Raw genomic sequence first — 24304 nt, 5'->3', positions numbered from 1 at the left:
CCATCTCTGTCTTTTTAAATAGCTCATGTTACTATTACTTCAACCTTAAAAACAGTTACCACGACAATTACATTACGTGTCAGATTCTCCTCATCTGGCCACTACCTTCTGAACATATTCTTCACCAAAGAGCACAAAATTAATTTGTTCATTTCATGGAAAGAAGTAAACACAGATTTGAAAATTCTAAAAAGTAGTAAGTGTTGGGACTGATTTCAGGGAAGTCAGACTTTGGCATTTTGAATATAACAATAGATCTTAAAAAGTGTCACCTACTACTTAACCGGTCTGCGATTTGGGATATGAATTCCTCTTTTTTTTTTTAATTTTAACAACCCTTAAAACTGACCAGTCTTGACTAAATTCTATGCTAACCCTCATCTTAAACTAATTATGACAGTGCGGTACAACACACCCCGCCCCTGCCCGCCCAGAAACCCCAAACACACAAACAAAACCATAAAGCTCGCCGTACTAAGTGTGTGCTTTTTCTATATATTTATTACAGTTACAACAGAGGTCCTCATAAATAGTTGCATAAAATGTTAAAGCCACAACATTGCACATGATATGAAAGAAAACAAAATCCCAAATGAGTGCATTTACAGTATTTCATCCTGCTGTATACTGCTTGACAATCCGGTCGGCAAAGCTGGGCACCAACCTGAAGTCCTTTTCTAAGGGGACAGTGAGTACTGACCCAAACTGAAGACCCGCACAGTGGTATACCACCATTTAGGAAGGAAGGGGAAAAAAAAGGGTAAAGGGAAGGGGGGTGTGTGGAAATTACAGACCGAAGGCAGGTAACAGTCTATATACAAGTAAGGCCTACATTTTATCAGAGCAAAACGATTCATTCTATTTGTATGCAAAAACTTTGAGGTTGGATGCACTTAAAAGCAGAGTCTGATCTCAGTGCACTGCTACGTGAGATACATACAGGCGAGGCAACTGGAAAGCTCTAGGACCAAGTGAAAACCAGATGTTATAAATGGAGGCTGTATCAATGGGCAGCCTTTTGGTGAGTCTTCTCCAGGCATGATTTCATTTTTGTTTAACACCAGTGCTTTGAACATAGGCATTTCTTCCTTGAATAAATCTTGAAAACGGTAGTTAAGTTCACTTGCAAAATTCAACTCTTGTTTATTAAAAAAACTATTTTTTTTTTTTGCACAAACCTGAATAAAATACTGTTACTGTATAGCTCGTGACTGCTTTTTCCAGAGTACAGTGCTATTGTCCTCCACCCCAGTGAAGTCTGCATCGCCAGTCCCCCGCACCACCCTGCGTGGGTCCCCCTGGAATGCATTTGCACACGAACATTCGCTAGCAGCTGGTTGGCTCGGGGTTTGCTTTCCTCAAAATTCAAGTCAACAGCTGATTGGCCGGAGGAGTCTATCTCCAGTCTGATTGATTGGCAGGAGGAGTCTATCTCCAGTCTGATTGGCAGGTGAAAGAGAATGAGAGAGAACTTCAGGCTAGGTCAAACTCTTGGCAAGAGCCTGCTCTGTAAGAAGTTTTTAATGCTACGGATGGGTCGAACATCATTCTGGTGTTTTCGCCGCTCAATGAACGAAGTCAGTCTGGATGTGTCAATGCTATCAGCACTTTTGCTATTCCCCAGCTGCAGCCATTGCTCCTGGAGGGCCAGTGCAGCCGAGGGACGCTTAGCTGGGTCATCCTGAAGTAGGAAGCATACAAAATCTTTGGCCTTCTGGCTAACTCCTTTGAAGTAGTCATCTGGGAAACTAAAGTCTAAGCGGCAAATATTCAGGCAAGTTTCCTCTACACTTTCATCCAGGAAAGGAGAGACGCCACTAAGAAGGACGTATGTGAGCACTCCAATGCTCCAAACATCTGAAGTGAGGGAAACAGGATTTCCAAGAATAATTTCAGGAGCTGCAAACTCTGGGTTTCCAAGTAACTGGTGGATATAATATGTGGTATTGAGCTGGACTGCGTCTCCAAAGTCAGCCAGTTTTATTGTTGGCTTAGTGGAACTCTGGTCCACCAAAATATTTTCAGGCTAGAAAACACAAAAGCAAAAGTTAAAACGTCTTTTTCTCAAGTCAGTCTAACAGACATTTAAAGGTCCAACATTGCTGTTTCCCAGCCAGCGCTGTCAGCTCGAAAACGTAACAAACAGCTGCAAGCTACAAGGATTACTGCTGAAGGACAGCTCTGCAAACCTCCCAGGCAGTCCTACTAAGGCTTCACCCAGACCAACCAACAGGCAGTTTCTTGCCAGCTACAGTATGCAATGAATATGTTTTAGCTGCTGGCACTGTAATATTTGCAGGAAATGTAGTTCTGCTGGATAATATGGCAGATGTTCACGAAAGCAGCTCTGCAAAGTTTCACAGGAACCTGTGTTTGGGAACTTAAGCTTAAAGAACAGCAATCACAAATAAAGGGTGAATAAAACAACTGCTCTATTTGCTTTATGACAGAGAGACAAGAAAACCCTTTCTTTCGGGTTCTGGGTTCTTCTGGAAGATGTTGTGGAAACCTTCGTGATGCTTTCAACAGAATTCAGCTTTCCTTGGTGTTTTTTTAATGTAACACAGCTGTACCGATGGAAGGCAAGACTGTTATGAGACTATGGCAGCAGATGATCCTGTTGGATGCTCAAGGCTTCAAGAAAACGGCCCCACTATTGGTGAGCTGCAGGTGGAATTATTTTAATGGCTTTATTTCTGAAGCTCCTGCTGCTGTAGCTGTGATCTTAAAATAAAAGTGACTGACTTACAACTTGGTTTTAATTAGTGCAGCTGTATATAACCGGAGACTGGAAAAAGTACTGATGAACTATAGATAGCACTAGAAAAAACCCTGAAATTTTGGGTCTTTGTGACGCAGACCAGACTGGTTCTGCTTGGGATACAGAAGTATGTGGAGGCAAGATGCAGGCTCTTTTCAAGTTTTTAATTAATATTCACATTAAGACCTTCTTATATAGCTTTTCCTACTAGAATGCATCAAATCCTTAAGACTAAAGTAAAATTCAAAGAGTAGGACAGAGGCCCAGAGACATAGATATCACATCCCTCAAAGAGGAAAAATGAGAAACAGATTTGCAGGAACAGAGGAACAGCAGTCTCTTTCACAACTCAATGCTTTTGTGAGAAAAAAAATGAATTTCTGCTGCAAGTTTCTCAGAAAGTAAATAAATGATTAAATAAGTAAAACAAAACTGTTCCTGTTAGCAATTATTTCCAGCACAAAAGACCACATAGGGATTTTTAAGGAGAAAGCAGAGAACTCAGTTTCTGCTTTGCTTTAAGTGATCTAAAGCATTTGGGGATGGAGCCCCAACCCCATACCCTTCCAGAGTCTCAAAGCAATTCATAGATCCATGTTCCCAGCTTCCTACAAGAGGTTTTTATGCCTAGAATGGTGCACAGTGCCAGGAATCCCATTTACTCCTCACCTTTAGGTCCAAATGTGCTATTCTGCAGTTGTGAAGATACTGCACAGCTTCCAGAATCTCTCCCAGGTAGAGTCTGATCTTCCCTTCTGTGAGGTTTCCCCATCGCACGACATAGTCTAGAAGGCGACCCTGGTCAGCCCTATTGGAATTACAAGAGTTATATTTTGGATAAATCCATATATCAGAACTGAAAGAAAAACCTAAAAAACCAACAGGCTCTAGACTACAGCAATAACTGTAGCCTGCAACACCTCGGAGACAGAGGACTAGGGTATGAAGAGGAGATTTGATATCAAGTTACCAGGTCGCAACATTCCTAATTTGTGAAACTACTTGGTCTTACACAATTCCTGGATGTTCAGACTAAGATAATCATCCACATACCAGTTAACATCTCAACTTGTTTACTTCTGACTATTAAACTCAACATTTTAGTACCAACATTAGACAAGTGCAATATTTAGGTGTTTTCAAACTCCTGTCAAATCTCAAAGTTACTCATTCATAAACCACTATAAATGCCCCAGGAAGTCAGCTGTAGAGATTGCATTTTACAGATGTTAGAGGCTACACACATTTCTAACACCAGTATGTAGTTGGTGGAGGTCTCAAAGGTATCAAGAAGGCCAATGAGCTGGGGATGCTGGAGATTCTGCATGACTCCAAGTTCATGGGTAACCTGGTCTCGCTTCATCAACTTCTTATTCACAAATTTAGTGGCTACTGCTCGCTTGGTTCCCTTCTGGTCACACTTCTTAACGACAGAAAATCTGCCCCTGGAATACAGTATTGAAAGGAAAGAATTAACCTAGAGAAGCACTAAGGACATACTTTTACCTTGAGAGATACCCTGAGAGACGTCTATTTTAGATCTCTAATAAGCTACCCTTACAGAGCAGTTTCTGGACATAATTAAGAGTTTTCAGAGCATGCACCTTCTCCAAAAATATGTCCGTATAAATAATTATCTCCTGATAGAGATCTGCTTTATCGCATTTTCAGAGAACTCAAGTCACAGTAGTATCCACCTTTCAAAGGTCATCATTAAATTTGACAAATGTATATTCTACTTAATTTATTTTGCCCATTTTCAGACCTTTTCTGACTGTAATTTTCACACCCTAAATGAAAATGTTTAGGAGACTTCTCAACAAAAGCAGTGTCAGTCACTACAAGGCACGCTTAAAAAAAGAATCCCTTAATCTATGATACCACTTCAGCCTAAACACATTCTGTTTATACAGTGCCATCTAGTGCTGGTAAAATTTTCACCTCCTCAATTCTATTTAATTTAATGTAATTCTAGTCTTTTAGGCTTATATGTAAGTTTTTTTCAAGAAGAATGTAATTTTTTGGAAGAGAAGTTTGTATTTTGACAAAGACAGCTTTGGGCCGTACAGAACGCACCTGCCAAGCTCAGCCACTTCACTGTAGAGGGAATCAAAGTTGTCTTTCCAGATTACCATGATCCCATCACTTCCAGGACCTACACAGAAAGACAAGGATAGTATGGCCAGAATTTAATATACTCAGATACTCCTCAAAACTAAATTTTTGTCATTATAACCAATGTATTGCTTTAAATGTTTTCAGAAGGATAATTTTTGGATTTCATATTCAGTTTGGGAACAGATTTCAGGAAGGATTTGCCTCAGCCTGACTTGTCCCATCATCTTTCTTCTGAAGCCGAGAGTTTGTATTGAAAAGCATTCATGGCCTCATATTGTCTATCCTCTCACAGCTCAGAAAGCAAATTATTTCTGTAATCAGTTGCCTCCTTAATGGTTTATAAAGACAGCAACAGAGGGCAAAGAGTATTCTTTACTCTTTGAACGAGATAATAAGAATTGACTACAATCAAATAGCAAGTCCTTCAAGTCCAAAGGACTGAAAGAGATTTCACAATTTGATGTTGAAAACGTACTCTGTGCTACAGCCTCAGAGTTTTCATTTTGCTCTTGTGGACTGGGGAAATAAAGGGGAGGACACTTGGTAAAAGTGAGTAGAAGGGTTAGCAAAACAGAGCTGCCTGTCTTTTGGATTCTAGTTGCAGAGTAACCAAGGCATCCCAAATTTGCTTTTCAGTCAAAACTAAACCAGAACACTTGCTTTTGGACAAGGTCAGTAAGACCAAGGACTGTGCCTGAAAGATGGTAGTCTAGTCTACAAGAGTTCTGTGACTGATTCTGGCCAAATCACAGTTTTGGGCTTCTGTACTCGTGTAGGAAGGACACTCAGTACAGTAATTCCTTAAGGCGCACAGTTTCACACTGATTCTTGTCCATCAAGAACGTTTTACTCTCCTGATTAGGAAGTTTCCTTGGCTGAGATACTATCAGTAGAATCACCCTGTCCTGTTAATCCCCATATGACACAGGGTGCCAGCAAGACGAACTGGATTACATGTCAAAGCAGCCCAGCCAATGCCACAGAACAAATTCTATAGTGGAAGTGCAGTGAGCAGTGGAAACTATCTGTACGGAAATGAGTAACCTGGGCAAGCTGAAGGAAACAGCAAAAAGAATAGGTATCTTCAAAGACTTCTTATAATAACAAAGCCCCCTGCCACTGGGAGGAAAAAAAAACAGTGATGACAGTGTAGCAGCTACCTGAAAAAAATGCAGCTCTATTTTTCAGGAAACATTAATGTAAAGACCAAAATTTTATTTTTTGCCTCTTTTATATATAGCAACACACCCATCCTAGGGGTTAACCACTGGCTGCCTTGGTTCAGTGAGCAGGAAGTGCTGGGAATAATCACCACCTCAATATGTTGGCGGAAGGGCACTTACTGTGGCTGCCAACAGGTAGAGCTCAAAGTGGCAACACTGATTACAAACCTCCAGCAATTTCTGATGAGGTTTTTGAAGGGGCATGTCTTTCACAGTCTCTTTTCAACATTTCAGAAAAATGACAAAGTTTTTTGGAAAAAAATAAAGGGAAGAAAGAACACATTTTGAGAGGTTTGGGACAACTGTACAAGTCCCCGTATCAGCTGTGATTAGATGTACAAAGACAGAATGACAGAATGCATTGCTTCATATATTATTTTCTTTTATATGAATCAATTTGAGACAGACATGCCACCTAAAATCTATTAATTAATTCTCATAAATGGATATGAGTCTCTCAGTAGACTAAACGTTCCAGATAGCATCAATTGTTACAAACGGCATGTAAGAAAGCTTGCTCTATCGTGCTGTCTCCTTGCATTTTCCCGATTTCTAAAAATGGAGGATTCTGAACACTCAAGAATGTTCAAACACACCAAAACTTATCACTATGCCATCAAACACATCATGTAAAAAAACATTTTTTTTTTTCCCTTTGCTGCTTGCCTCCAAAACACGGGCATTTTTCATCTTTGCAAGTTTCCCCTTTGTTCTCTCACAAAGATTCAGGCTGACTCACTTCAGGTACTGAAATATCGTAATCTAAGTGTAGATCCATGATGCAAAGACAACAAATAGTTGTATGTTCTCCTATACACCATGGCTTTATAATTCAAGCAAAGGAACATATGATAATACAAAGCAATGTTACTCTTTTCTTACCTGTACACTTTTAAAATTATACATGTTAGCATAGTACCATTCACTGAGACTAAACTAAGAACGGAGATCATTTTACACGATTAATATGATTTTATTATAATACGTTTGAACTAGTATTCACAGACAAGGAAAATGCACATTGACAATAATGCGTAGGCACCTTGTCTGTATGAACATTTAATTAGTTACGTCCTAAAAGTGTATCTACTTCTGCTGCAACAAATCATATATCACAAGCGAAAAGGTTTGTTACAGTACTCCTGTAACAGAGGATGCCCAAGAGGTAAGGGTTTTCTTTTTTTGCATACTATGGGTACCAGACACTTTTACTGCAACTTGATTAAAAAAAGGCAAAGACGCAGGCCTACCTAAAACTCGTAGACTGGTGGAAGATGAAACTGAACCCATATCGTTTGCAGCTATGCATGTATAGATACCATCGTCTTCTGCAGTGACACCAATGATTTTCAGTGAAGCCTCTCCTAAGTCACTGGGAAACACAATGGCATCCATTAACTTTACATTCATTTTACCAACCCTTGGCTATGCAAATCAAAGTTAGATTGATACTGTTAATATTTCTTATTCTTCAGCCACTCCCTCTCTCTGGACAAACATTATTAACCCTGTCCCTGCCAGTTCAGGAGCATCTACTGGAATTTGAGCACTTTGTGTCCATCAAGTATCTTGGAATGATCTATACACTATCAGAAAAATATACAGTGTGTCCTTAATAACAAAATAGTGTGTCCTTACTGACACTGTCTCCCCATGTCCCAGGCTTCATTGTGTTTGAAAAATCAAACGCTTCTGCTATTTCGTCCTGCTTCCCCTGTTTCTTCCTGCTTTCTCTACTTCCTTCATAATACGAGAAGCTGTATCCAGACAACCATCCATCATTGATCTTTCTGAAAGGCTAGCTTCCATCCTTGACTCATAGCATAAAGAAGCTGATCTAGCATCTGTACTTTCACAGCATTCATCCCCTTGTAAGAGAGGCTCCCTCTCCAAAACAGGACCTCACCACAACTTTGGAGACCTCAGAACCTGGGAGAATGAGAATGGGAGGAAACCAAAAATGACTTAAGTTTTCCCCCTGCTCCAGGGAAGAGACAGCAATAAACTATGTAAGACTCAGAAGAAAGATCCTGCAGATTCTTCCTAAATCCTTCTCACCACTCAATGTCCCTTTTTGTTTCATGGTTTGTCTTTAAATATCTACTTGAATCTTCTGTGCAATTCCTTTCTAGTACTTTTTTGACCATCTGCCACGGACATGAACAGCAGATAATTTTATCTGCAAGAGTCTCTTACAAATGTGAGCACCTGGCAAGTCCAGCCTAGACTTTTCACTTCAAGGCTCAAAACAACAGTAACATTTTCAGATTTTCTATCATTCTTGTTGCTTTTCTTTGGATTCATCCCAGTTACTGCGAGTAATTTGACTGACCGAACCAAAACCTATTTGCTGTGGTCTTGACCACGCATTCATTTCTCAGTGAAAAAATGAACGTAAATTTTAGGAACATAAGAAGATGATGCCCCTCCCCAGCTCAAAGAACATTTTGTGCTTATTATTTCTAAGTATCTGCCAGCCACAGCCAACATGAGTTAGTGGATATAATTCTGTAACAGTAATGAATCACGGTGAATTAAACCTAGCTAATCTTACTCATCTCACAACAGTCCTGGATGCAGTAGCAAAGCTGCCACAACGCCTCTAATCTCCCCATTAAAAAAAAATATACACCCAGTGAAAAGGAAAAAGCAGCAGGAGGAAAAGAAGAACATCATAACATGTGACCAAGTTTGCAGGTAAGCTGGGCTATACCACACAACCTCTAAGATCACATGTTCTTCTATTTCTTAATGAGAAAGTTTTCACAAAAAAACCTTTCATTTTGAATTGAGAGCATAATTCATAAGACCTTTCTTCACACTGAAGTTACTCATTAAAAAATTTTCTGTATATAAAAGAATGCCTTTTCAGAAAAAAACCTTTTCTAACACGCAGTTTCACATTCCAACATACAGCAATTTCTCTTATTAATCATGTGGTTGAGTAACCAGTTAGTCTGTTATGTTCTATCAGAGCAAAGCTAAAAACAGACAAAAATGTTAATTTCCCTGCTTCAGCAATGAAGGCAGTAACATTGCCATGCCAGTAGGAACCAGAGGCTTTTCTTTACAAATTACTGCAGTGTAATTTGAAAGCAGTCATCTTCCTCAAAAATGCTGGTGTGCATTTACTAATGGAAATGAGGGATTGGCAGGATGGTGTATCACAACGTACTGTTCTGGTTCAAGCACTAGATCAGAATGACAGAACCACAGTGGTGTCTGTAACACCTAATCAGAAATACCAGCTGAATTTTTTTTTAAGAATCAACTGAACATGACATTCAGGTATGCTGACATTACACAACATTTCCAGAAAATCTCAGCTGTGAAATATACTTTATGGCTTAAAGCCAAATGCTATCCTGCACCAAAGGTGCAAATAGAAAACAAAACAGTTTCAGCAATTCCTGTTGAACATCACACAAATTACTGTACCTGTACGAAATGCTGTGATGACCGTCATTGCTCAGTGTGTTATGATCAGGACCTTTCCAAGTAACTGAAGCCTTGGGGCGACCACAGACTTTACACCTAAGCACGATGGTCTCTCCTGTCTCACATGTTACCTCACTCAATGGTATTATAAACTCTGGGGGAACTGGAACAAGAAAATTAATGGCTTTAGGTCAACTCAAGTGAATAAATTTGCTTTTCTACTAGACAAATTAGTGTAGTACTTTAAATTTCCAAGGTGTTGTCTGTCCCTCTAGCCTTGGAACACATCCATGGTTAAGCCATTTGCTGGGGCTCTGCAGAGCTAGTGAATTTTTCTCCATGTGAACTTGAACACAACATTTCTGCTATGCCATGCATAACCCTGAAGCCTACCACAGTGAACCAAACACCCTGCTTATGGCAAGCTGAGGAAACCCTACAGTGGAAAGTATTTACGAAGATGCTCAGCTAGGCTATTTTTTATATCCAGCTAAGTCTGGAAAGGGAAACACAAAACATCTCACTTATCCACTGAGGCACTGTAGTGGTTTCCGTTTTTCACAGGTGAAACTCAAAAAGTTTCGTTCTGTGTATGAAGATAAAAACCCAGTTTGGCTCTGACCCCTAGAGGGGCCCTATCTTTGTCCTGACTAGCCTCTGCACTGAAGAGGTCCCGAATGTTCCTTAGGGTGCACGATTAAAAATGAAGCAGCTCTAACTCCTGGTCTTGTTATCCTGCAAATTCAGCAAGGCCCAACTACCACACAGTCTCTCCACAGAATTTGTCATATGGTCCTCATGTTTTATGTTGTTTTGGTCTTGTGAACAAAAACGTGTTCCTTGCATCTTAAAAAATAAACATGACATATTTCATAAACTGTCTCCCTTATCCAAAAAGAGCCTGCGCATATTTTGACAGAAAACACTCGTTCTTCAGATAAATCTTATCAAGCAAATTTAAACAAAGTAAATGCTTTAATCAAATTACACTTACTGCAACTTCTAAAAATTAAAGCAACTTACCATCATAAATGTAATTGGGGTTGAGAAGCTGGAAAGGAGAAAGTAAAGAATTAATGTCCTGATAACCTTATAACAACTTAAAGAACGGTAGAAAACAAAGCACAGTGATGGGTCCAAGTTAGCTGTACCCATAAAGATCCAAGAAACATCCGAACAACAGAATTTTTGCACCATTCCACTCTTTCTGCAGTACCCTTATGCTACATCACGCTTGCAGGCTCAAAGATTGTAACTTTCTGTTTTCAGATTTGGCAAACATTGTCCACTGAAACCACTGTTGCCTCTATTTCCTTCATGTTAAATTCTGACAGAAGCTGCTTTTAAAGAAATTCCAACACAACTTCTCTCGGGATCTACTACATCTTTGCAACACTTACCTTTACAGAAACCTTGTTGGCAAGTCCTTCTCGGGATTTGCGGTAACCGTTTTCTAGCTTGCCTTCCCTTTTGCCGTCTTTATCTTTTTTCTCAGATTTCTTCCTTAAACGGAGTGCTGTGTGCCAAGACGCTGACTTCCTGGATATAGAACATCAAGCTTTGATCAATATTTTCCAGGTTATGTGTTATACTCTCTAGTTTCCAACAGCATTAGAAAAGTACGTCAAAATGCTATTTCACTGTCATAAAGTATACTGACATGGAATACATTAAGTATTCCATAAGAGATGCTACCCATGGTTAAAACCGTAAGCAAGCTAGTAAGATTAGTCCATAGCTCAGTATTTCCTGAAATCATTCATATAGAAAGTTTACCATTCGAGCAAAGTACAAACTGTCAAACTGTGCGATAATCAGTATGAAACCCGTATCGAATACAGCCTTCAGCCGCTTTACATAACGCTTTAGTGCTAAGAACTTTGATATAATTTTTGCCATTGCAGATTTGAGTGACATCTTTCTATCACAATCAGTTATTTTCAACATGTTTGTGGCTCTAATTAGAGGTCTAGGAACTCTCAAATCTCGTTTCACTTGGAACAAACATTACCTGTTTTCCTGAACAAAGGTATCTAGCCTGATAACTCATTCCATTAAATAAACCTGTAATTACTGCTGCTCTTAGATAATACTCCTTCATCAAGTTTTCCCAGAAGATTGCATTACTACAGCTTTCTAATAAAGAATATGTGCTTCTGGGCTCTTTCTTACTAGGTTGTATCTTGAAGCTTGCTAAGGGACCTCTCAAGTACTCTTTCTGCTTGTTGTTAACTTATTTCTCAAAGATCACATCAACTTTTGGTTTAAAAGTTCAAAGTCTTGTCTAAATTGCAAGTTTTTCTTCCCCCTCCCCTTTTACACACACCCAGGCACTCACTTGATGGTTCCATCAGGGTTGTCAATGATGACTGCACTGGTATGCCCCAAGACATAGCCGGGAATCCAGCCCTCGGCTGCGGGGCACTGATCAGTGGCGGCTCTGAACACCAAAAACATGTTCTGTTGGTTGCTGGCTAGAATCTGCACGACCTCTCCTTGGTAGACATTAATCTCATCCTCCTTCACTGCCGTGTAATCGTGTGTCACCAGCATGGTGGAGATATTGCTACTGCTGCTACTTTCACTCTGCAAACGTCAATTGGAAGCAGAAAAAAGAATCGAGTTTAGAGTTCATAAAGATGACAGCGTGTTCTTGGCCTGCTACGTTACCTGCATAATCCACACAACAAGCTGTGGTCAAAGAAGAGACCTACAGTTTCTCTTTTGAAGCTGCCTGTGTCTATCTACCTTGTAAAAATCAGTTTGATCTTTGAATACCTTCACACACAGCTGCTGCAGAAATTTATTACTGTTACTTTTAATCAAGATTACTTCCTTTAACTCAGAGTCAGCTTACACATAGATCTCAACTAGTCTTTCTTTCAAGCTCAGACACGGAACCTCCCATCCTCTTCAGGCCACAGAACTACAGTACAGCACAGTTTTTCATGGTCTTACAGATGCAGTTTCAAAATCATAATCGTTACCTCATAAACACTGGAAATTCCAACAATGAAAACCACATAGAGTCTTTCCTAGCACCATTTGTCAGATCTCAGACACCAGCCTTCTGCACACAGAATGTGACAAGGTACGACAGAACAAAACAGGCTTTCGACAGTGTTTTTCAAACCACGAGGCTTGTCCCTGGTTGAATATCTATGACCAGATTTATTCCTTAAATGCACAGAATGAGGTAAATTTGTGAAATAATAAATTTTTCATTTCTTCAGCAAAACAGGCCCACTGAATATGAGAATAAAGGTGGAAATCTCACTTCTAGTGATTAGTGGTATGATATGTGGGTGTTATTAGCTGTTTATCATTTACTTTCAACTAGTGTTCATGAATGTTGTTCATTTCCCCACTAGCATTCGCAGAAAGCGAATTATGGCTGATCAGGTGTACGTTAAAAGCCATACTACTTTTCAGAACAAAAAGCCTTCACCTGGCCATGAAGCCACTGGAAATTATTATTAAAGTAATTTTGTTCATTTGCATGCATTTCTCTCAGGAGATTTAATAAATGGAAGTGTGAGATCTATTATCAGACTATGCACCCTATTCCCTGAAATAAGTTCTTACCTTCTTGAAATGAGTTAGAAACAAAGTGGATGGTCTATTAATGATGTGGCCTGAGGCGTGTATGTTTGTGTGCCAGTTTTTTGTCTCTGTTCTCACTTCGAACTGTTTCAACTCAGTGTCAGTGAGTGCTCACTGTTGCTTAGTAGTAGCTGAGTCGAAGAAGGAAATCAGTACCCAGCTGCAGACTGCTATTACTTAAACAGAAGCACAGCCACTTGTTAGTACCAGGTACGTGCTGGCAGTGAGTGGAAAGCTTGCCACACACTATTAAACCACTGTCACCTTTTTTCTCAACAATATCAAACATTTCTCCCCTCAGCACTGAGGGGATGCTGCAGGGGTCAGTGAACAGCATGGTACACTAGAAGCCCTGAAAAACACGTTCTCTTCCAGTCTCCTAAAGGTCTTGAACAAGTCACACCATGTCTCAGTGTCTGTGCTTCCCAATGAGTGCTTTGGCTGAGAAACCACGACATTTGGGAAGGAACAGTTTTATTCATAGCATGTTCAGCAGATTGGAGTTTGGGTTTCCAGTAAGTCTGTACATTTTATTCTAGCTGGATCATTTTGTTCAAATACAGGTCTGTTGTCTTCTTTTCCCCCATTAGGATGATGAAGCAAATGCCACCCCAGAGAGAAAGATCTCATCCTGGATCGTACCTCTACTAAAGGATATTTGTGTTAATCCCAGATGCTGTGTTTCCAGTGAGAGAACTCATTTTATCCGCCTTAGAGGACTGCCTGCATGGTCTTTTGTAATCGCAAGCCCTTTCAATGATTTTGGCAAACCGGGAATAGTATGACCAAAAAAATCAGTCTCATTTTCAGTCATTGTTTAAACGCAGATTACAACTTGCCAGATTCTTTTAGCTAGATGAAAAATAACTCTTTTCATAGAATGCTGCTTTTGTTAACTCCTTCTGTTAGACTTACAGAAGAGCTGAAGGGAAGGCTGAAGATGCAATACTAGCCTAAGCCCCAAACCTTGCCCCACGTACTATTCCTTAACATACTGTTTCTTAGCATGCAGCAGAATTTGTGTAACTGCAGGACTGACCTTCCTGTAACACAACATTTCTTTTTAATAGTTAAGTCTTGAAGGATCATATTAAATTCTGAGTATTTATCTTCAACAAGGACATATAAATTTGTGAAATAAACAAGCGTCTGGTAACTACCAGCTGACAAATGTTCTTGTGAACATGTTTGCTTCAGAATTTATTCTCATCACAGAAAGACAGCTTTCTCTTTTGCCTTACAAGGAAGTAATTATTCTTGTACAGTTAATATTTTTCTACTACAAGTTCTGCTGGTCATCACTGACCTCAATTATGGGATTACAATCAAAATATGAAAAAACTGCTCCTATATTCCTGGAATACTAGCAAACCCAAGTCCTTTTTCTTCTTCTTAGAAATATAATTTCTATAAGTAACCAACCTTAACTGTACGTGCATGTCAATACACACACAAACGGTTAGAAGTCAAACAAACCTTCCCAACCCATCTTCTCTAGCCTGTTGAATGTGGTGCGAAATGCTGCTAAAGTATGGTCTAGAGGTTATGAATGAAGCATTATGACCCATCTCAATTACCAAACTAAAAGAAACATAGTTGTGAAGCAGAAGGCATGCATTCAGGTATTATGTTTTACAGAAAGTTAAAAACAAGCAATGGTGTCTTGCTGAGGCATTATTAAAAAACTCAAATGTTTTGAAAACTCAGTGCTGTCCCCTGTCTCTCCCCCTCTCTCTTTTTTTAATGGAATGACATCAATTAATACTATGCAAGTCTTCTCTGCATATAAAAAGTACCAGTATCTTGATTCACGTACTGTGAAGTAATTGCAAAATACTCAAATTATCCCAGATATTATATCATCATCACATTCAGGTAGACTGAAGATAAACACAAGACAGAGCTAAACCAAATGAAAAGCTGAAGGAAGATTGGGATAAAAGTACAATACATGCAAAGCACAATTTTTTATTCTGAAGCTATTATAAAAGTAAGAACCAAGAAGTCAGGAAAGCTCTGTGTGTTAAACAGTTCTATAAAGAAATGCATGCACTTAAAAAAGGTCTGGCAAGTTAGGTGATTGGCAAAATTGGTATTGCATACTGTTTGTGAGAGAGTGGAAGGACAAACATTTGCGAACACAACACAGGAAGAGGAAAATTAAATGCGAGTTTAAAAAGAAAGGCACCATAGTCTGCCTACCATATCCACGGCAAGTGCCTTGAAATTTTTTGCTTTATATTTCCACATGCCCCTGTGATTGCTGTGTTGTATTTCCTGGTGGACGTTACTAGAGAGAATGTGGATTCTGTTGGCACTCCAGCTTTCCACACAAACACGCCAAGTACATACTACAGAGTTCAATCTCCAGATGCCCTAAACCAGTTCTTCTTACAAAGCAGAAAAGACAAGCGGAGCCGCTATTTGTTTTGATTGTAGTAGGAGGAGAATTATTTTAGCTAGGTTTTGTTGGCCTATATCGAGTGGATTGCAGGAAGCTTCCTTGGTCAGACACAAGATTTATAAAGAGATTGTTGTATGTCAACTAAGGCTGAAAGGAGAGGGAGGAAAAAATAATGAAAAATAAAAATCAAGCAGCCCAGGGAATGTACCGTAGATGCCTCCACAACGTTAGAATTCATCAGGACAATGGGGGTGGATTTGTGCGTGAAAGGGAAAAAAGCCCCAAGGCAATCTGCCAAAAATCTCGATGTCAGATTTAAGTGCTGGCCACAATGCATACCCCAAGGTGCTGTGGCTGCCACGCTTCAGCATGTTAATTATGTGCCTTCAAATTAGAGACAAAAAAAGCAAGGAGAGCAAGTTAGTAAGTATCAGCCTAGTGATCTATGTTTCCAGCAGAGGCAGAGATTGCATGTTAGCAGTTGCTTTTGTGTCTGTATACATAACCACGTTTGTACATATACATACACAGAGAGGTAGACGCTTTTGGTTTTTTAATGTGCAGAAGATATTCGAACAGTTGATTATTTCAGAGCAGTGCAGCACTGGAGAGCCAGAAGTTAGTACGGAGAGTGATGGTAACGCACAGAAAAGGAGCATGGGAAGGTTTTAGAAGAGCTCGCAGGACAGAGGTGCTCCGCTCTTACCCCATTACTCTGGGTGGAGTGAACTGACTGCTCGCTGGTCGAGGAGCATGTGCTCATGCGGTCTGTGTCCTTGCTGTGTGAAGAGTGGCGGTGGACCTGCCGCTGGAGGGAGTCATTGTCCCCAGGGAAAGTGAAGGAGCCAGGACGGCTGGCGGGGGATGCTGGGATGGAGCTCCAAAAGGAGCCCTTCTGCAGGGGACTGCTGGGTGGAAAGGTTTCTTTGCCAAAAGGAGAAGGGAAAGTCGTGGAGAGAGGAGAGTTCATTGGTGAGATGGCTCCTGGCCTTGGCTTCCCAAGCGTCAGTGATCCTATGCTGTTTCTTGATCGACTGTCCTCTGAGCTTCCACGTGGGTCTTTCTGGGCTCCATCAGCTGAGCCAGAAATGTTTCCTGCTGTCTTCCTGGGACTTTCAATAACTTTCATCTTGGGAATCTGCTCAGCTTCTCTCTGAGGACCGTCCGGTTCTGCATTGGGAGGGTGCCTGTCTGGCTGGCTCAGGCCAGTTTCTAAGGAGGTGTTGTAGTGTGGCAGGGAGAGATTGTGAATGGACATACCTGACATCTTGTCTCCCTCTGCTTGGGCCGAGGCTGCAGAGGAGACCAGGACTGGGGAATGGTGTCTGACAGGCTGGGGGATCCGGGATGGCCGGCTACGGCTGGAGCTGGGAACGCCACTACAGCTGCTGGGGCCGGTGCTGTTACCGCTGCTGCTTCCACTGCCTCCTCCACCACTGGTGTGGTTCCTCTGGTACTCAATTGGGGATGTCAAGGCTGCAATGGGGGTGGGAGGGGAGGCAGTCAGGGAAAGGAGAGCAAGAAAAGGAACAGCAACAGTTTAAACAAGACACATTTACTGGCAAAAGGGGAGAGCTGTTCAAATAAGGTAAATTCCCTTAGCAATGCTGGTCACGTAATAGACCTCAAGTCACTTTTCTATATCACATCTTCATGACTTGCTATATGTAGCTCTATTAAAGTTGAAAAACTGAAACCAGGGAGAAATGTTTTCCTCTAGGATCACATAATCAGTCAGCAGCCAAGCTGGGAAAAAACATGTGTGACTCCGAATTCTCAGCTCGTTGTTCCATCCACTATGACTCTCTAAAAAAATCTAGATTGGTGCAACGATCAATGGATATGATCGGTTTGGATACAAAAATATAGCAAGAACCTTCTAGTGTCACTGCAGACACTACTGTCTTCTACATTTCTCCTGCAGAAACTGAATGTTGCTGCTGCAGTAAGATGTGACAACAATGGCCACCAAAATAAAACAACCAAAACGTATTCTGAATAGATGCTTAAAATTCCACTTGGGTTTAGCCTTTAAAGGCTTGCATTCGCTTGAAAGGGGTACATAAGCTCTCCACCTCAATGGATGGTGCCAATCTTGAATCACTCCTACAAAACTTTTGGAAAATTTCACCAAGAGAACACCATGTAAATTCAGACTACAACTCTTATAATAAATGCTAGCATCTGTTCTGAAGCAGAAATATGGCACATGTCCCCCAAATGTTCCGTATTAGCTCAGGAAAAAAAAGAAACCTGCAAAACATTTCAAAGCCAAGAAACAACAGATGAGAGAGAAGTCATTCAATTACAAACTTTCAGTGAGAGGAAATAAGTTACCATTTAAAAAGTTGCGCTGGTTTTCCAAAATTTGGTTAATTTCGTGGATCCATAACTGGCGGACTCCCGGACTCGCAGAATGTAAAATAAAGGTTTCCGTGACATCGCCCGTTCTTGATGTTAGTGCAAATTTACATGGATCACTGTCCACATTTTCCTCCAGGGAAAGGCAACTCACCTTCACCAAAAAAAAGAATTTACTTCATGTATTTTATGAGAAATATACCTTTAAAATCGCTTACTTAGGAGCTCAGAATCAGATCTTCAAGTGATGACCATTCTTTCCTTCAGTAAAACACTATGAAATGAAGTATTACAGTAAACTAAGGATTAGCGTACCTCTTTCTGACACACTCTGCCTGAACAACCTCCAGCTGGTCAGTGTGGCATGATGTTCTCCATCGTCCCTCCCTCCCTCTATATGTTATTTAAAACGGGGAGCCTGCTATGGAGCTCTACCACTGGCCCACAGCAAAGGCTTCTGCTGCAGATAAAGCAATGCCTTGGAACAGGCTGTGCAGCCAGTGCTGAACACGATGCTCAGGTGGCAGGCAGAGCACTGAGGTGAATTAAGGGAAACAGAACCCACCTAAAATGCCTCATGAGGAGGGATAGCGGGACCTAATACCATCAGTTTTTGTTTCAGGGAAAGCCTGAAGTGGGGTAAACGCTTTGTTTGAGGAAGAGCTGACATGTCTAAAAAGGTGGCGCTACTTACAAATGTTACCCATGCATTTGGAAGGATTTCAGCTGAAACTCAAAAGAAGGGATATGCAAAGAGTTATTATTGTTATTTGTAATGAAATTGCAATGTGGTGTACACACAGCACAGAGCTGAAGACTAAACTCTTAGTGAATGCCTGTCCAGCTTTGTGCAAGAACTGTTTTGGTATGTTCCACGTAGGAAGCATCAGAGCAGCGCAATCCAAAAATTTCAATTTATCAGAGTATGCACAAGTTCAGTAGGAATTTCAAGAAATGCTTGACACCTCACTGTGCTTTGTGATTACCCATCTACAGGTCACTAGTGACTCCACACTGAATCAGAAACTGTTACTTTAGCAGAGTTTGTGGAGGGGATGCAAAGACTCACGCACAAAAGTTACCTTGATACTGTTTTTAAACAAGAATCCGGGCATGGAGAAACCTTTCTTTTTATCTAGCAGCTCACTGAAAATGACAATCTGCTCGAACAGGAAGACTCGTCTCTCCTTGCAGCGTGGCAGAAGTCCCGTGTCCTGGTCTGTAACCAAGAATGTGTCCTGGAGCAGGAGCTTACCCTGGGCTACAATTTTACCCTGAACACAGAGGCAAGGGAAAACACATTTAGCGCAGTTCTTCCCTTCTTTCTCCAATCAACCTTCCTGAGCAGATGCTCATGACAAAATAGCTTTGTTTATTTTCCAATTTCTGAGTGTCACTAACCATTATATATTCATTATCCTCCTATACACCAGACACTCTTGTGCCCTTTCTCAAAAAACTGGAGAGAAAGGGCACAAAAAACTCTCCCCAAATCCCCTGCACCCTTTTCAATTCATATGGCAGTTTGAGGCTTGTAACCCTTCTATTCTCGTTAACTGCCAGAGTAACTTGCATAGTCTTTGAAAAGGGGAGGAATTCAAATTCATACCTGCATCACAGAGCAGAAAGGGCTTTGCAAGAACATGTGACTATGGTTTGGCTGATGCATACTGCTTCAGCAGCCAGTTTCCACCTCTTCTAGACTTATCGAAACAAGAAGGGCTACAGCTGCCTCAGGTACTTTACTGACCTTAGCAATTCCTCCTTTGTCTACACTACTAAAGGCAGGCCTGCTCACCTACTAATAACTGATTACTTCACTAGTCAATAGTCATTAGTCAATAAGGGAACTGTAATAACATAATAACAACTGTAATAACACCAGTGCTTCCTAGATTTTGCGGAGGGACTTAGCTAGCGCGACTGACAACAGGTGAAGCTTCCCAGGAAAAAGTCCTTGGCAGTGCTAAGACTTGATTTTTCATTCACCGCTTTTTGCGCCACCTAACCTGACAGTGAGGGAGCACCCTACCTCATTTCTCCCCACAGCATTAATGGTTAATTTCTAACCTGACAAAAATTGTAAGCAAAACTCCAGCCAACTTACATCAAATCCTTGCAGGCGGCCAACATTCATCATGTCATTACACCGTTTTGGTACTATACACATAACCTCTACAGCTCTCTGTTCAAGACAAATAAAAAGTCAAAGCTTCATTTTCCAAATGAGTTAGCAGCATAAAATTTTGTTTCATTTGTTATGGTTGCTTTAGAACAGAAATGCAAAAAGTAAACACTGAAAATCACATTCTCAAGAAGATCAGAAAAGGAAAGTGTCTGTCAAAACAAGAGAAGTTCAGAGTAAAAGGCATTCAAATCACTTAAAGTACAAGTACCTCTAGTTCTGTTGTGTCAAGATTAGCTTTTTTAGAATATTTGAGGAAGTCCTGAAAAAGTAAAAAAGCAATAGTGAGTTATTTTCTCATTAATCAGCAATGAGAAATCTTAGAAAATCAGAATTTGCTATCCTTTGTCAGAGAATAACAGACTGTGGAAGACACATAGAAGAATCTTCTTTTAAAAGCTTCTTGCTGCAGTGCTTTCCCTCCTCTTGTTTTTTTAGATTTATTCTCTATTTTGATTTAGCTCATACAATAACATGTATTAAGGCAATGATCTCTGATACACAGGGTTGCTCTTCGGTAAACATTTATGTGATTTTAAAATGCTTGCAGATGAAGGCAGAATGGTTGGGATGAGTCCCAGTGACTCATATCACATTTACATATGAAAACAGTTGGGAGATCCTTCTCCCCTTCATGTGGCATTGGTACAAATTCTAAACATTTCCAAGTCACCGACTTGAGTTCATTTGGTCTTTAACTGTTAAAAGAAAAAGCAAAATTCTGCAGTTTTTATAACCATCTGAATATGCTCATTATACGACATTGCTTACAAATCTGGGTTCTGTTTGGAAGGAAGGTAGAAAAGCATCAGCAGTATTTTAAAAAGAAAACATATCTGTTAACACATATATTACATCATTCATCTCAACATCTCTTTACCTTTAGTAACAGCTGGTATTTCATAATTCTCTGCACAGGTTTTATTAGCAAATCCGTGAGCTGAAGTCTGTGGCCCAGGCGTTGCTTTAGATCCTGAGGGTTGTAAAACAAACATTTTTTGTTAATTCAGTTAGAAACAACTTTGTTTTATTGAGTTCAAAACAAAGCAGGATGTATCAGCATTAATGGCTATCAGAGCAGAAACTGGCAAAAGTCAGAGCAGAATCTCTGGAGTCCTTCCCCTTATCTCTATCAGCTTTGCTTCCAAAGTATTCCACTCTCCAAGCATGTTCCGTATCTCTTTTTGACAAGATTGTAGAGTGAAATGTAATTTTTCAATCAAAAGTTACATATAGCTTATTTTTGACAGTGATCTTTGCTCATCCACTTCATATAGTAAGCACTGCTAATTGCCTAGGCTAGGACTAGTAAGGATGAGACTCTACTGATTAACTGGTGTCTTATACCTAAACTTTAGTTCTCTTCCCCTAGAGACTAATATATGTCGAGAAGCCTGTATCAGACTTGAGAAATCAGAACAGACACAGCAAGAAATTTTAATTTAAAACAGTAACAACAATATGTGCTGCCTTTATTTTTGGGAGGTGGATGGTAGGGTTATACTGTTTTGTTTTAATCAAGAAACCTGATAGTGATTATGATCTGTACACACCCTTCATCTTGCATGTATCTTCTCTCAGGAACTTACCTCAAAAAACGTATCAATGTATTCTGAGACGATGTGCTCAGACTTTGGTTTGTTTTGGCAGTAAACTATGTACATGTGCAACCTTCTCTCCTAGAAGAACAAAGATACAGAAAGATACATCATCACCAAGAAAAAACAGCATGCCAGATTGAAATGGGAGTATTATTCTAAGAAGCACAGCTGTTCAAAAGTAGTCACTTAAAAAGGTCTTTTTGAAGAAGAGAAGCAGCTCCATACGTGCAAATTACAGATCTGATAACACATTTATTTAGGAATATCATGGTGACTTCACAAAGGCAACACAAGTAAAAAAACTGCCACAGTTATAAATATTCCTGAACCACAGGTGTTTAGAGATGATAGATCAGCAGGTCCCACAATAAAATTAGGTATGAAAATGCTTATCTTTTTCTTCTAGCAAAAGCAATGGATGGAGCCTTTGAAATATTGTATTTATTTAATGTTAATAATCTGGTTATTATTCTAATATAGTAGAATAATGACCTCCTCCTGTTTAGCTGTACAGAGAAACCTCTCAAGTCTTCTATTTAGTATCAGCTGTCCTACTGGAGTTTGAGTGGGGATGAAGGCAATGTAGCCTGGAAACAATGGCTGGAGCCTGGAGATGGTAGTGTTAGTATTTTTAAACTCTGGTTCTGTATTTTGTGCATGTGCTTTTAACACCAAGGCAACAAGGGAAAAAGACACAAGGCATAATTCAGCCTTTAAGATTCAGTCTTCATTACAGATCTTGCTGGTTAAGAAACACAAACATAACCATGTATGTCTATTACCTACTCCAAAACCTTCCTTATCATTTTGCTAGGATCAGCTTGCCTTTGGTGGCTTTGCTGCTCGGAGACTTAGGGAGTACTGACCATGAAGACAAACGGAAAGCAAAAAAGGAAGACGTAAGATGGAGATGAGCAGGACACAGAAGAAGAGAAGGAACTGAATCATCATGTTCTAGCTGACAGTCAGGGTTTTGCTAGAGGAGGTTGTAATAGCATCACAGCTTGCCTTGCCATCTGGAATGGTAAAGCTGTATTTCAAAGGCAACTCAGTTACAAATATACCAGGAGAAAGTAAAACAGCAATCAGAAACAGGGAGAGTTACTTCCTCCAGGTTTCCCATTTTACCATTGCCAGAATTCTCTCCTTTCCCCGTGCCTTTTTCTGGAAAAATAATCCCTCAGAAATGAAGCAGCTCATTCCTTATTATTAGTCCAGGAATTAGGCTTGGCTTCCAGTATTACTGATCCTTTAACATTTGGTTCTGTGCTCTTTTGCTACCCTGATACTGACTTCAAACACAGATGGCAGCAAAAATCTACAATCCATTAAATCTGTTTTAATCCAGTCTGTCTTCAGTCTTTGTGCACTTGTGTAAATGATCATATTTAACAGGCGAGTTTCCTTTCTGCTGTCTTGTGTAGACTACTCTGCGACCTCATCTGAAACAGATATTAAATTGTATTTCTACACAGAGACACCAAAATGACTGATTAATGGCATGTCTGATATGTCTTTAATTTTGATACCTAATTTCTAGAAAACTAGTTCATCTGACTTCCTTCTGAAGTGTTATAATATCCACGTCTATCACATGGTCATTTCTCTTAAAAAATAAATGGGGACTTGATTAAGGCTACAAAGTAACGCCTTGTACTAAAATGAAACGACAGATTTCTGGCACTCTCAATTCTTTCCCAAGCAGACAGTGAGGAATCGCAACCACTGCTGTAAGTCTCAGAAGGGGAAAGGATACTTGAATGCAAACTGGAAAGAAAATAGAGCCTCTTCCCTATTTCTGTTTCTTAGGCTTCAGGGTAATGCACGGACACCTGGGATTAGAAGGCAGATGTGTCCTGCATTCAGCTAGGAAAGGGTTAATTCCCACAGCCAGACAGGACCAGATGATGGGATATTCTATACCATACTGACGTCATGCCTAGTATAAACATACGGGGGGAGGACTACAAATGTTGGTGGGGCACAGCAGCGTGGGGCGCGGCTCAGCTCCCTGGCAGTGGTGAGCAGTGTGTTGTGGTGTTATGCAAATCCCTGTGTGCACAGTGTGTTCCCTGGGGTGACGTTCCTCACCTCTGGGAGACAGATCAGGACTATCATGTTGTTATATTTGACATTGTCAACCCATGATACGATATACTAGATATGAGGTTAATTCAGTATTTTTATGTGTCATTGTCATTTCTTAGCAACCTCATGGGCAAGGCAGGGGAGGAGACATTCCCAGCTTTTGAGGATATTTCCTTGGCATGCCTAGGCCAGTTTGGTCTTATTGTTATGTCTCCTGAATGTGTCTTCTTCCCGAATGTGAGCTGCAGTAGAAACAGAAGTCAAGGCAGCTAAGTGGTACACCACAATATTGCCAATGCATTCTCCTCCATTTCTATAGCACCCGAGTGCAGGCCACAGTTTGCATTCACCTGGGGAGACATCCAGTACACCTGGAATTGACTGCCCCAGGGGTGGAAACACAGTCCCACCATTTGCCATGCACTGATTCAGTCTGCACTAGAAAAGGGTGGAGCTCCTGAACATTTCCAGCACATTGATGATACCATCATACGGGGTAATAAGGTGGAAAAAGGTTTTGGG

The 24304-nt window shown here is 40.4% G+C and overlaps 1 protein-coding gene across 1 annotated transcript in view; it reads right to left on the bottom strand.

The window, feature by feature from the left end:
* Positions 1 to 1166: 1166 nt before the first annotated feature.
* Positions 1167 to 24304, bottom strand: part of LOC104498953 (triple functional domain protein-like) — a gene marked incomplete at its 5' end in the record, with an annotated part of 36732 nt that continues 13594 nt past the window's right edge. The window contains 16 exons of the mRNA XM_010142397.1: positions 1167 to 2026; positions 3431 to 3569; positions 4006 to 4206; positions 4838 to 4916; positions 7353 to 7474; positions 9541 to 9703; positions 10564 to 10591; positions 10941 to 11079; positions 11879 to 12126; positions 16254 to 17023; positions 17885 to 18062; positions 18991 to 19182; positions 20016 to 20093; positions 20305 to 20355; positions 20974 to 21066; positions 21683 to 21772. Coding sequence (XP_010140699.1) covers positions 1484 to 2026; positions 3431 to 3569; positions 4006 to 4206; positions 4838 to 4916; positions 7353 to 7474; positions 9541 to 9703; positions 10564 to 10591; positions 10941 to 11079; positions 11879 to 12126; positions 16254 to 17023; positions 17885 to 18062; positions 18991 to 19182; positions 20016 to 20093; positions 20305 to 20355; positions 20974 to 21066; positions 21683 to 21772 — 3114 coding nt within the window. The remainder of the gene's footprint in view (positions 2027 to 3430; positions 3570 to 4005; positions 4207 to 4837; positions 4917 to 7352; positions 7475 to 9540; positions 9704 to 10563; positions 10592 to 10940; positions 11080 to 11878; positions 12127 to 16253; positions 17024 to 17884; positions 18063 to 18990; positions 19183 to 20015; positions 20094 to 20304; positions 20356 to 20973; positions 21067 to 21682; positions 21773 to 24304) is intronic.

This window comes from Buceros rhinoceros, unplaced genomic scaffold (genome assembly GCF_000710305.1).
Source record: "Buceros rhinoceros silvestris isolate BGI_N320 unplaced genomic scaffold, ASM71030v1 scaffold15278, whole genome shotgun sequence".
In the NCBI taxonomy this organism is placed as follows: domain Eukaryota; kingdom Metazoa; phylum Chordata; class Aves; order Bucerotiformes; family Bucerotidae; genus Buceros; species Buceros rhinoceros.
Note: the sequence above shows the minus strand (reverse complement) of the source record. Positions and strands in the feature narration are given on the sequence as shown.